The sequence below is a fragment of the Magallana gigas genome, chromosome 7 (assembly GCF_963853765.1).
Source record: "Magallana gigas chromosome 7, xbMagGiga1.1, whole genome shotgun sequence".
Classification (NCBI taxonomy): Eukaryota; Metazoa; Mollusca; class Bivalvia; order Ostreida; family Ostreidae; genus Magallana; species Magallana gigas.
Genome location: NC_088859.1, coordinates 4961299 through 4975439, shown reverse-complemented (window position 1 = coordinate 4975439; position 14141 = coordinate 4961299). Strand labels below are relative to the sequence as shown.

The following is a 14141-nucleotide window of genomic DNA, read 5'->3' as shown; positions in this document are numbered from 1 at the left end:
TTCGATTATATTCAATAAGATTTTTATAATGTATTGTGAAATATTCAACACGGAAATTAAATATTAATTCATTATTTGTAACCTTTGCTTTGAGACTATAAAAATGGAGGCCGAAAATGAAAGTGGAAGCGATCAAGAGAATTATTCCCGACTTGTTTCCAGTGTTATACACGAGTATGATATCATTGACGTGGAGCCTGGAGCAAGAAGTGAGGAGAGTGCCAACGAAGACGTAAAATCTCGGGATTCCAGTCAGGATGACGTCACGTTACCCCGTGTCAACTGCCCTGAAAAAATAGTAAGGATGAGGCAGCTGCATAGACCGGATTAGGCGATTTCTAGTCGTTTCGGCCTTTCCCTCGTTCGGTCCTTGATAAATTCGGACCCTAGTAGGTTCGGCCCCAAGTAGTTTGACCCTTAGTCGTTTCGGCCTGAGTTTAATTATTTGTGTATTAAAAGTGTTTGAATACTTATTACTCTTAGACATTCTTATTTGTATTTAGAGTGTATTGATAAGTCGCTGAAATACTCTTAGACATTCTTAGCCAATTTTTCGAACTCTATTTAGTGTTTGAATATTTATTTATTATTCTTAGACATTCTTAGCCTATTTTCGGAATTTTCATAAATAAAAAATTATAGTAGGTTAAATAATTATGATGTAGACAACTCTCTAAACCCAGGTAAATAATCAAATGAGAATTAAGTCAATCAAAAACTTTTTTATTTGAATTATGACACTGACGCCAAAATTTAAAATAATCCAAGCTATTTAATTATAATACAGAAATAAATATTCTATCGGTGTGTGGAGTTGTTTGACATTTGCATGATTATTTACCGTATTATTTACAAATTAAAAAGGTGACCCAGATATGAACTGCCGGAAGTGCAAGCCAGAAAAAACGAAAGTGTGAAAACAATTAAACCTAACTATGAGAATAAGTTTGTTATTGAACCCTTTTTAGTGGATAATTAGTAATTGTAATCCATTTAATGATATTATGCATCATATCAAAAAATAATTGAGATTTGAATGAAATTACGACTTCAGACAGAACCACGTGTAGTTTTCCTAGTATCGGTTCATTGCGACAGAAGTATTATTTGGCTGGATATATTGATAGATATACGGGAAAAACAAAGGCAAATGGCAACTACTTATCATTAATTACTATTATAAAGTGTTTTCATGAAAATTCAATTTCATAAAGTAACGCAAAATGAAAACTGTTCAAGTCCAGTTTCAATTTGACGGGAAAACGGTACGATAAAAATAACGATCATATTATTTGTTTAAATTACATATTTCCACACTTATTTTTCCTTCTTCATTAATAAGTCTATTGACATGTACCTCTAGTGCAATTTTGAAATTAATCCGCCCCAAAATTTTCGGTCAGAAGTGATAGAGGGCGCTTGATTCGATACTAGAAAACGTATTCGAAACTACATTGTAGGAAAATGGAGGGGGTGTTGAAATTACTATCTCCGAAATTCATCCTTTATATTTTCGAACTCTGTTGACTCTGATCTGCCTTATTATAATCTCATCATTAAATTTGTACCCTTTGGTAAATGGTCGATTAATTATCTTAATTGACGGAAACTTTGATGTCGAAGATAGGGGACACACACCATTTCCAAAAACATCAACACAGAAATTACTGTGACAAAAACATTTATTAAAACAACAGTAATTAATAAGTCAGGCCGAAACGACTAAGTATCTAAGGCCGAATCTTGCTAGGGCCGAATCTCGCTAGGGCCGAACATATTTAGGGCCGAGCGTAGAAAAGGCCGAAACGACTTGCTACCGATTAGGCCCATCCCTCTTACACAGTTTACACTTCATTTAGTCTTCCTATGTTGAAAGAAATATTGGGCTATTAAACTACAGACATACATCATGCTTTATATAGGATGAGTAAGACACACTTATGCATACACATTAACTGATTATAATTTAATATAGAATACAAATCATTTATTTTTAATTCAGTGTCCAGAACAGACAAGTACATGACATATCAATATGACAATATGTATGATGTATAATGTCATATGACTTATATCATGCATATACAATGTATACATACTGTAAATCAACTTTTATTCATGATGACATTATTTCGCCATTCACTGGCAGTAAACTGGTTCATGATGACTAATTTTTCGCAAGTAAATTTCCTGTTGTTATTACAGTCATACGAGAAGGGCTTGTTTGCCGCAAGATATTTTTGTGGCGATTGGGCTCTTGTAAAACCTCGCAAATTTTTTTCCCTTACAAATAAAAGTTGGTTTAGTGACAGTAGCTAGGGTCCCTAGCACTTGTGATTAAAGCTGTTGCATCATATTTCCCAAAACGTAACTAACATTACAATATTTCATATATCTCAATATCTCAGCAAAAGTGCATAGTACTAGCTGAGTGGCCTATATAGACCAATATCTTACCTATTACCTTTTCTCACCACCATATATTCATATTTACAGATTATTTGTCTGGACATGAGCTCAGAGATGGATAAAGTTTCATTTCGATCTCGATCAGGGTAAGAAAGACTCATAATGATGGTATTTCCATTGTGATACAAAAAAATAGTAAAATTCAAGCAATATTAAATTTGTATATTGCAATATGAATAAAGACTGTTCTTTGATGGTTTGGTTTTTATTCTAAATTTTTGCTGTAAACATATAAATGATATTACAGGATATTACAGCGGATGTATGTCATGGATTTCAATTATGTGGACATTATTAAGTGCTTCTTTCCTAATTTTTTCATGGTAATCTACAAAAACCTGTGAAATGCCCTTGTTGTCAGTGTGCAAATATAGACTGGGCGAATTCCAATGTCTCAAATTACCGATATGTCTCTTTACACACACCTGTATCTGGGTGAATTCAAGACATGCGAAAATATTTGTAAGTGTAGAAGGGCGAAAATTACATGGGGCAAATATAACCCTGTATGCAGTATAACTTCGTATACATTGTACCAGTAAATTTTGATGTCATATCTTATGATGTATTATTTTGTATACATTGTACCAGTAAATCTTGATGTTATCCCTTACCAAAATATAAGGCCTCTGGCAAACAGTTGCCGCAAATTTGCAGAGAGGTTGCTGCAAATTTGCGACAAACAGTTGCAGCAAATTTGCGGCAAGTTCAGAATTCGTATGCAAATTAGCTTCTGGCAAACTGTTTGCTGCAAAGTTGCGGCAAGTTCAGAATTCGTATGCAAATTAGCTTCTGGGAAACTGTTTGCAGCAAAGTTGCGGCAAGTTCAGAATTCGTATGCAAATTAGCTTCTGGCAAACTGTTTGCGGCAAATTTGCAGCAAGTTCAGAATTCGTATGCAAATTAGCTTCCGGCAAACTGTTTGCGGCAAATTTGCCGCAAGCTTACAGATAGACATAGCAACTTTAAGATATTACAACATAAGAAAAACAATTAATAAACACTAATAATCATTTAATAATGAGTTACTAATATATGTACTATGCTTTTCAATCAATTAACAAATAACTTCTACTGGTGATTGACAAAGATGTTGTTTTACTTCAACAGTTGCAGCAAAATTAGAGATAAAGGACACAAGTAATTAACTTAAAATTTTACACATTTTATATATTTCAAAAATAAACAAAAAACTGATGAACAAACCATATTGAAATTTGACAAATGGTACTCAACCGATAGGTGATGATTTGTTGCTGCAGATCGATAAACTTGAATGCAGTTTGATCACAACATGCATGCACAGATGGACTTGTCAAAAGTTCACAATGAGCGAAGTTCAAACCATATACCATATTTTTCGGAAATTAGGTCGATACTTTTACCGGTAGTTCACAATTAAGCCCTGCACGGTCACTGGTCATGTTACAATTAATCACGGATTCTTTAAGGCATTCTCGATGTCTTTTTTATGACGGTCTCCTGTACGTGCTCTCCGATTTAATTTCACACATAAACAATATCACACAAATAGCCGAATATCACAATAATGCCCACAATGGAATGGTCAGACTTCAGCACTGTTGTTTATATGCTTTTCTACGTAAGTCTTACACAAATTCTGTCTTCACTCTTTTTTGGTTGCATCATTTGATCATAAAATCAGTGGGTTTTTTTTTTGCATGGTTTTCTTTAGGTCTGTGTAACCCAGTCACCAGGGCAGACACCTATTGGGAAGATAAATGGATTTCATATAAGCACAATTGTTTTCAGATTAAAACAAGTTAGCCTATCATATACTTACTCAATCTATAAATCTATATAAAGCTACAAATTTGCACTAGGCCTACTCTAACTCTGACTATGCGAGTAGAACATGAATTCTTTTATTTAAGTAATAAAAATGTAAATCATATAAAATGTACTTTTACACTATGTAATGATAATTTCCTAAATTTGGCGTTGTTTAAATAAATTTTAATCATTTGTTCATGCATCACAACGATGTCAATAACGAGCGTTTTGCTCGATTCGACACCCCGCATTGTCATAGGGACGGCCTTATACTGTTAAACTCATTATAAAAGATCACAGTCTTTCGTTTTAAATTCCAATAACTGTTTAAACTGCCATTCAACGAATATGTTTTCATTACTTCACTTACTTTTTCAAAAACGTGCTCATGATCATGCAGATGGTGCATGCAGTGGCCATGGGTGTTGAGACTCGATTCATTCACTTATATTCGTCCTCTGTTTAGCCGTGGATTTTCCAAAAGTAAACACTCCATTGACAATGTTTCTTTTACCTTGTGCACAGCCTTATTCCCTTATTTTCATTCACTTTACCATCTCGGTGATGGCAGACAACATGGCAGCATCGAATGTGAAAATTGGCGGCTAGCTATTGATCGACCAATCAGCGCGCGCGTAGCTTAACATTGAAACAAAAGTAAAAGTAGAAACAAACACTGAACAGCATAACGTTACGGAAAACTCTTCAATCTACATGATTCAACATCAAGCGGTTTATATACTCAAATCCAAGTTGACTGATATTTGAACGTAGGAAAAAAGAATATAGCATAACAAAAGAACAGACAGGTTAGTGTTCACGTAATACGTGGGGTCTGGGGGGGGGAGGGGGGGGGGGGTCATTATGAAGCATCATGCGATTAAAGTTGATCTTATTTTCGTAACAATATTTTTATCGAGACTATCTTAGAATAAAACTTAAATCCAATAATATTAATTAGATTTATTTTTTCTCTATACACAAATTATAAAAGCAATTCATTATAATTGACAGTCTTAAATTTGTGCTGAATGTGTATATGAAATTGTATAAGTCTTATTTCTGGTAAAGCTTTGGCAAGCTCACGAAGTAAAACAAACAGAGAAAAAAGAAGAAATGTTTGTGATAAACTTCTGGCAAATTTTTAGGTGTTTGCCAAAAGTTTGCCACTTCTGGCGAAGAAGCTGCAAACATAATTGGGTGTCTGGTAAACTTTTGGCAAAATATAAGAGGTTTACCAGAAGTTCGCTACTACTGGCAAAGATCGGCAAACAAGTTCTAAAGTTTTCTGGTAAACTAATCAGTTTGCCGAAAATTTGCGGCAAGTTTGCTGCAAGTTTGCCGCAAACAATTCATTTTGGTAAGGGATATCTTAAATAGAGGGTAACTTGATCTCCCTTTAATTGCAAACCTTACCTTAATGGACCTAGTTTATTTACTCGCCTAAAGTTTGTTGGATTATTGATTTTCACAAAATGTTTTTATAAGTATAGAATTATTCATGTAGTACAAAACGGCCAGGAATCTGTAGCAGGTTTAGGGTATTTGTCAACTGTTAAAAGGATATGTTCTGAAAACACATACTTAACATAGCCTTTGCTCAGTAGATAACTTTAATTGACAGAGACAAATGGACCCCAATGAAGCTGGTACGAAGAGCACTGTCTTTTTTTCTACACAGTAAGCAGAGACTTAACAGAAATCACCAGTTTGCATTGGTCCATCTCTTTGACAAGGCATCATGGGTAAGTTAGCATATCTTGTATATACATGTTTATATATGCTGTACAATACAAGGTGTATCTATGAATCAAAAAATAGTCTTCCAATTTTATTCTTTGAACATTTCCATTTGATAAATGACTAAAAAGTGTCTAATACACATATTCATAATCTATAGTTCTTTCACTGACTTAGCAGTGAACTATTATTGAATACATATTCAAATATCTAATCCATGAATTCAAAACTTAATGGAAATTTGAACTTATCAGCATTACTCTTCTGGTTCCCAGGTACTTAAATCACTTTTTTAAGAAATCTTTTTTAATCTTTATCAATTCATAAGAAGTCTTTTTTACTCCTACTGAATATCTAGCAGACAAACTATGTATATAGTTCTAAGTTCTAACAGGTGTACCAGTAGTTCACAGTTAAAACCAAATTGAATGGTGCAGAAGGTAACTTAAAATAAGTCTTTACAAGAACTTACTGTGTGAATCTTGTTCTTTTTCAATCAGAAGTTTATTTTGCATCTAATTCATTATCTAACACAACATATTATACAGGTACATGTATGTAACATAATATGGATATAATTTTTAATGTCTTCTGTTGATTTACTCAGGTGTTGAGGTTTTATGGGCCTCTTTTGTGACATTTACTAAATGATATTCAGTACTGGTCAATGACTGTGCTTTGAATAAATAGTATTTTGATAATGATATGATATGAATGGCACATTAAAGTGAAATGAATGACTTGTAGGTGAAAGATTTCACGGGAAATGTACGGTCCATCATCAGTGCCCTGGATGACATGTCGGACACTGTGGAGCTTCAGTCGTTCAATGCCACCTCGTTGTTTGATCTTATGTAAGTCTTCGAGGGGGGGGGGGGGGCAACAGACAGACAGAGAGCAATGTGAGAGCAAATGAGAATAGAGAGAGAGAGAGAAAACGACAGAAGAAGAGAGGCAAACAGACAGACAGTAATGTGAGGGCAAAAGAGAATAGAGAAAGAGAGGATAACAAGCTAGACAAAAATTTTTTATGAGTGACAGAGACTAAAATATGTGAGATTAACATTTACAACATAGATTGGTGGTTGAATTATTAGTTAGAATTACTATCATATGATTGTTGGGACAGTCAGTGACACTTTGCTTGTTTAGACACCAGTGTGTTCCGTTACCAGAATTAGAGGGAGACACCACAATCCTCCCCCCACCCTACATAGTCAGAATGTTGTTTATATACGGACGATCCAATGGACTCATTGAGTTCAGAAATAAAGAGGTTAGTAATGGGTCACTGTGTCCTTTCATCCTCTTCATCTTTATGCATCAGTATAAATGTGGTGTATATGAAAATTGTTTTGTAAAGTAAAGAGAACTTAAAGATTTCTGCAAATTAGTTGTATCTGCAGACCTGTTAATTATTCTTCTCCTTTTTGTTTCAGAGTTTCCGGCAGTTAGATAGCTCCCCTTACTTTTTCTTTGATGCAATGTATGTACATGAACCACAATCACCAGAAAACAGATGTGAGGTCAGTTTGTTCCCAGTTCCAGCAATTAATACTTAATTTGTTTATTACATACCTGGTAATTGATTTATTCCTTGTGAGACTGCCATGGGTTTCTGATAATTATTATTAATCAATGATTTTTCTGTCTTTTTTTTTGCATCATCATGCCATCTTGCAGCGATATGATGACTTGTAAATATAATTTTGTTACAGGAAATCTTTGACAGACTTTGTGACTTAGATGAGAAGGGAATGTCCTACATCTTTGAAGCTGCCAGAAATCCCACGCGGCTGTACGACCAGATGGCCAAACTGTTAGCACATCCTCTTCAGCGCCCCCTACAGAGCGAGATTGCGTACCGCCTTCATAACATTGCCGACCTCACCGATACTTGATATCTGAGCTCTGTTCAGTGCAAAGCTGTGACTTGTCATGAAATACTGACTTCTTAATATCAGACAGACAGGCCCCATTGTTTGGACATTTTAACAGCCAGGAGGGTTGATAGTTTGGACATCGTTATTGACAGAGGGTTGATGTTTTATGTTGTACATGTAGATCCAAGTTTGTTTTGATGCTACATGTTCTTTATTGGAGAATGATTTTTTTTCTTTCTTTTTTTCAAACCCAGTTTCCTTTTACCAATTTGAATTTATATTCTTACTCCGAGTAATGCCTGTTAAAAAATATTTGGCTTGTCAAAAATAATTAGCAAGACAATTTGAAAATTCGATGCAATGTCCATCTTGAATTCTGAAGTTACTATGGATGTAATTATTTAGTGATGAATAACACCACTTAATTTGCAAATAGTGTCATGATGCGTAGTCTGTTAAGTTAAATGTGTGCTTTGATTGCAAATAATAGCCAAATAATAAATGGCCAATAAAATCATTTTAACAAGTAGTTTTTTGAGTACATCTTTACTGAACACAAAATAATTATGCAACTTTGGAAAGTATATTTATTTTCCAACTAATTCAAGAAATTCTGACAATTCTCATCATAACTTGGGGATTGTGTCCAAAGTAGTAAACTTACTCACATACTTGAAAATATACACCATATTCATCTGTTCAGACCAGACCAAGTAACTGGCTATAAATTACAATCCCTAGAAAAAATATACATATACATAGTACTCATGTTCATAGAGTATCTTTGGGTATGTATAATTATACCCTATATAATTACATACATTAACTTTACTTTAATACTTTCTTTAAATTCTCATCTCTGTAATCTCTCTACCTAGAACTAGAAATGGTAATATTCAACTTCCAGTGATTTGAATATATGAGGTTTTTCTGTATCTCAAGATATTATTCTGATAAAAAAGAGGTGTGACCCTGCCTTTCTTTAACTTCACATACTCAAATATCTCTGGTGGATCATGTTACTTGGGTGATGGTGTGTGAAATAAACCCGGTACCTCCATGTTCCTACTACGGTAGTGGACTCTAATTTAGCTCAGTCAGTAGAGTGTTGCAGTTTATAAACCAAAGGGTCCCAAGTTCGAGCCTACTACGTAATTGTAATCTTGACCCATATTTTGCTGTGAGTAAAGTATAATCAGCCAAAATTCTATCAAAGTGAATTATCGGTATTAAAAAGAATGAGAACTGGTATATAAAACATAGTTTTTTACTTTTTGACAGTTTTTATTGAATAAAAACACATCCATGCTATAATAAACATAATAGTCATTGAAGAATAACAAAATATGGTCATAAATCATAAATAACAAAGAGTAATGTATATTTTGGCATTAACCTGATAAAAATTACTTCACTACACAGTTAATGGGCCTCAATATGACAGCATTGCAAGGCATGTATTATCTCATTAGTTGCTGAATCCTTGGTTTAAACCTCATAAGATTGTGGACAAAGCTGGGCTTGTGGTTTGATTATGTGAATGACAGAATATGTACACAGTTATTTCATATTGCAAGTTCAGTGAGTCAAACCTGTGATGAATATTTGATCAGAAATTAACGACAGGCATAAAAAGGCAGGGTAAAAATTCAACAGACATAGAACATGGAGAACTGACTCCTGTCTAGAGATGTCACATCATCAAGAGATTGGAGTGTAAAGGAAGCTCCACATTAGTACTTCATGCCCACATTGATTTGTTTTTACCTAGAAAAATGGTGATGATGAAATGAAAAATAACATGTACTGAATCTGAATGTACTGAATACTAAAACTAAATCAGAGATACAAACTTAACTAAATAGCATGGGAATTGAATGATTAAATTTAATGTGGCCATCCATTTGTTATCATAATTACTCGTTAATAAAGCCTTTATATACAAGCCATTGCCAAATGAAATGTATGGTATTAATTAATACTGCTACATATTATAGACACAGTATATCAAATTGAAACTTATAAAGTACAGTACATGTAAATCAAATTTGTATTGACATGTTAGAAGAGTTAAAAAAAATAAAGAACTGCAAGTTTGCAACCAATTTTACTTTTAACATTTTTAATTAGACAAAACTATCTGCTCAGCATGTGCCTTGGGATTCGACATGTATTGTTTTCATGCTGTAGTTTATACAATGCATACAAAAACCATAAAAAGAAACCACCAGCAATATCAGGGAGTGTTAATCAAAGCTGACAGAGAACAACTATTCCTACTTGAACCCTCCATGCAGAATAACAAATGTTGTGTTTGTTGACTACCATGCTCCATCTTACTTGACCTTGAACTTCATAAGTCATACTTGATTTTTACACAACCAATCAAGAATTCTCAATCATAAGTGGAAGGCTGGAGTTCTAAACAGATAATCAGCTGAGATAAAAAAAAGTATGAAGTTGTAACCCAAAGCTCAGGAGGCCAAAAAATCCTGACATTCAATAAATATGTATTGAGTGCATGCACAAATCTATATAAGAATGACGCTTGGTGGGGTTTTGATGGGGGTACATAATTAAATGCCTTCCTCTGAGGTTTCACAGAGCCCTCTCCTGTCTGTATGTGGACGTATGTAAAGGCTTCTGTTGGGTGACTAATTTGTGTAGAGGGGGAGGTATTAGTAAGCCAGGCTATATTGGAAAATAATATACATAGGAAATAAATATCTACATAGATTGGTGTTTATCTTACTATAAGTAACAAATGACAAGCAGTAATGCTTACACTGGGAGCCAGTCTGTAAGAGAAAATACACTGGTTAAATCTCACGCCTACTGTCAACAATCATTCTCGCAGCACACTAGTTATATCTCACGTCTACTGTCAACAGTCATTCTCGCAGCACCTAACCGTTGCAATCATGCACACATTAATGGGTCACATTGTCTACGTTTATTACAGAAAAGAAATCAGATCCGAGTTTATCACCATGAGGAGTAGTCTAGGTCATCATTGCCGAACACGAAGAAATATCCCAGGATTGTCAGAAAGACGACCACGTTTCCTGCGAGAACCAGTCCACAGGCTCCCCACTGGATCTACAACAGACAGTCACAGCATGTATTAGCAGCATACTGTAAATTCCTGATTAAACGCGAGGAATTAATATCCAGTCGCACATAAAATCGCGAGAAGCATCCTTCGCGGATTTTAAAATCTCGCCATTATTTTCTGAGAGTTGAAAACTATAAGAAATAAGGAGAAAAGTTCAACATTCGCGATTTTATATTCTCGCGATTTGATACAAACCAGCGGGATCGTGGAATTAAGTAATATAAGGAATTTACAATAAACAGCACAGATTGACAGCATTAAACAGCAGATAGACATAAATTTGTAGTACTGATAGAACGATCACAGCATTGACTTACAAATAGTCACAGCATAAAGTTACGCATAATCACAATACACAATTACATAGTCACAGTATAAACTTTACAGATCGTCTACAAACAGGTACTTGAACACATTACCAATTAAACAAATTAGGCTAATATACACATGTTCTGCTAATTGTAAAGCCCATCTCTTAGCCAACAAAACCAGGCAATTTAAAGCCTTGCAAATGAATCTGATTTTAAAAACTGTATGACTATCTATCAACTAATATTCTTGAAACATGTACTATCTTTACAATGATACCATATTTACAATGGTACTATCTTTATAATGATACCATATTTACAATGGTACCGTCTTTGCAATAATGAATTCTACAAACCACAGAGGTTCTGGCCAAGACAACTGGTAATCCTATCGCAGAAATGACGATTCCCACAGTAAGGAAAATACACAGCTCAATGAGGGCACTGCTGGAGGAGTCCAGACTGCCGGACAATCGACGGGCAATCACAGTGGGAACTGGGGACAGGAAGTAGAAAAACAACACAAACATTGGCCACCAGTTCCTACACAAATATAAAAAAATCTCAGTCACTTCAACAAAGAGTGAGCGAGGTTTACGAGTTTAAGGACAAAAAGCAACCAAAGTCGACTAAATTACTTTACATTTTCCCGTGAATCTTTTTATAAATTAAAAAATATCTTAAAATTAATATCAAATCGGCTTGGAATAGATCTAGCATAAACCTTAACCAGTCCTATCCTGTAATGAAAATACTGTTTGATAATAGAAAGTTCACTTGTTTTCTATTATCAATGCATTGTATGTTCATACAGGGTTCACATGATGTTTTTTAATGCATCGTGATATATTAATGGCTCTGACACATGTTTGGTATCTGTAATCATCTTCAATGCATTGTTTCGGGTAACTCACTGAAACAAGGCACATCCCAGGACCAGGAATGTGATACCAATGGCAGCCGAGAAGGCGAGCGCTATCAATCTACAAACAGAAAAAAACATGCATAGTACATCAACACAGAAACATAAACAGTACACTAACACAGGATAATCATTGTAAATCATATTGCTACAGAGGAGCAATATTTGTAATAAAATAACTAAAATCTTAGCAAAGTTGTCTTAACAAGAGCTTGAACTTTTGGTGGGATGAAATTTTCTACTTGCTTATCGAAACAGCTGTCAAATATTGACCTATGGAACGCCTCAGCTCCCTTATGTGGCTGATCTTCATTATATGAAGATACTACAACTTTATATGATGATACTTAATATACAGTATATGATACTTCAACATTACATGCTGATACGTCAGTATCATATGCTGTTACTTCAACATTACTTGCTGATACTTTATCATTACACGATAATACTATTAACATTATATACTGACACTTCTTCATTGCATCATTATCATAACAGTAATACACATGAATTTTTCTATAACAAAAGCTTCATAATTGCATCTTTGACATTTAAACTTTGTAATATCACTGCTCAGTTCAAAACTTTTAAAATATCAATGCTGTGGTACTTACGCTGTTGCATATCCAAGCCAAGTAAAAGTTCAGAGAGGGAACATGAAAAGAGAGTAGAAGAAAATTAGATTAGATTAACTGAACGCAATGAATATCTTAACATTAATTTTTATAAAAACAACCATAATCGGTAAATGAATATCAGTACTAAAAAGCATATCGCATCAGTACTTAAACTACCAATTGATTCAGCTTTGCAAACAGGTTTTCTGTTAAGCTGATGATATATATATGGCGACCAAGTAATAATCTATGTAAAATAAAAAAAAAATATGTTTGCTTTCTCTGTTACATGTATGTGGGTATATCTTCATTCATTTTATATGCCCTTTTATAAGATTTGCCAGACAACATTTTATCACGTTATTGTACTGCTGTAGTGTGTGTATAACCTGTTATTTCACCTGATAAAAATATAAAGTTGCAAAAGGCACTACTCCAGGCCAGTTATTTGCTAGATAGTGCTATTGCATCATCAAGTATTCATAATATGATATGCCAAGAAAAAGTTAATTTGGAGCAGAGTGGACCAAAAACTCTTGGCGTGCAAAGATGTAAGCAAGTACATGTATGTCCCTGTTGAAGCCTGTTCAATGAATTATTTTTATTTGTTCAATGCACAACTTACATCAAAACCATGACTTTTTTTCATTAAGGAAAAGCTTACACCATTTCAAAACACAAAAATTTCCCTTCCTAATCGAAAAGTGTAGGCATTATTAGGAAGTATCCATGGTCAAAAGGGAATCTATAGCTGCAGGTCTGGAGCTCCCAGGCAGATACAGTTCCGTACATGTTAAAAAGTACAATTTACTGGCTGCGCTCAAAAAATTGTGCTTGTTTTGAACTGACAAAAGACATATATAACAGAGTATATACATCCCTCATTCCCTGGACTGATTCATCTTATATCGTAACAAATTTGTATACTATTCGATTTCAAAAAAGTTCTCTGATATATTTCAACAAATATCATCACAATACTTGCCTCTGATATTCTTTTAAAAACCCTCACGACACCAGGCTCATAAAGTGAAGTAATGTAATTTGATTACATATAAAAGTGGCAGCTCTTGATCTGCATGTGAAATTATTAAAATATCATACTTTATTTACCAAGGTTGGTTAGCGTGTTTTAGAGAAACTCCGATGCAAGTAAAGCAGAGATATCAGAAGTGAACTGTCTGAAGAATTTAGTGGTACATGTACTAATAATTTACATAGAATTTGTGTAGAAGTAGAATTAATCAGTTCAAAACTAGCACAAGTTTTTGAAAGCCTAAATTACGA

At 34.2% G+C, this 14141-nt stretch overlaps 2 protein-coding genes and 1 long non-coding RNA gene across 3 annotated transcripts; 1 reads left to right on the top strand and 2 right to left on the bottom strand.

The window, feature by feature from the left end:
• The first annotated feature begins 77 nt into the window (after positions 1-77).
• Positions 78-8415, top strand: LOC105326152 (BRISC and BRCA1-A complex member 1). The gene is made up of 7 exons (XM_011426018.4): positions 78-298; positions 2497-2555; positions 5888-6008; positions 6751-6857; positions 7156-7279; positions 7443-7529; positions 7722-8415. Exons 1-7 carry the CDS (start codon positions 104-106, stop codon positions 7902-7904), a joined length of 876 nt encoding a protein of 291 aa, XP_011424320.1. The 5' UTR covers positions 78-103; the 3' UTR covers positions 7905-8415.
• On the bottom strand, positions 4020-5075 carry LOC105348027 (uncharacterized). The gene is made up of 2 exons (XR_010707965.1): positions 4634-5075; positions 4020-4196 (listed from the first exon to the last, which is right to left on the bottom strand). It is a non-coding gene; the product is annotated as an uncharacterized lncRNA (long non-coding RNA).
• Positions 8416-9149: 734 nt separating the features above from the next.
• Positions 9150-12870, bottom strand: LOC105326159 (leptin receptor overlapping transcript-like 1). Its single transcript, XM_066067161.1, has 5 exons — positions 12852-12870; positions 12227-12295; positions 11669-11855; positions 10876-10985; positions 9150-9653 (listed from the first exon to the last, which is right to left on the bottom strand). The coding sequence occupies exons 3-5, from the start codon at positions 11840-11842 to the stop codon at positions 9650-9652; spliced, it is 288 nt and encodes a 95-aa protein (XP_065923233.1). The 5' UTR covers positions 11843-11855; positions 12227-12295; positions 12852-12870; the 3' UTR covers positions 9150-9649.
• Between the last annotated feature and the right edge of the window lie 1271 nt (positions 12871-14141).

Excerpts from the sequence above, each read along its gene's own strand:
- LOC105326152 (XM_011426018.4), top strand. The coding sequence starts at position 104 with ATGGAGGCCGAAAATGAAAGTGGAAGCGATCAAGAGAATTATTCCCGA. Across the intron at positions 6,009-6,750 it reads TCTTTGACAAGGCATCATGG|GTGAAAGATTTCACGGGAAA; the intron begins GTAAGTTAGCAT and ends AATGACTTGTAG. Across the intron at positions 7,280-7,442 it reads TTGAGTTCAGAAATAAAGAG|AGTTTCCGGCAGTTAGATAG; the intron begins GTTAGTAATGGG and ends TTTTTGTTTCAG.
- LOC105326159 (XM_066067161.1), bottom strand. The coding sequence starts at position 11,842 with ATGTTTGTGTTGTTTTTCTACTTCCTGTCCCCAGTTCCCACTGTGATT. Across the intron at positions 10,986-11,668 it reads TCTTGGCCAGAACCTCTGTG|ATCCAGTGGGGAGCCTGTGG; the intron begins GTTTGTAGAATT and ends TGTCTGTTGTAG.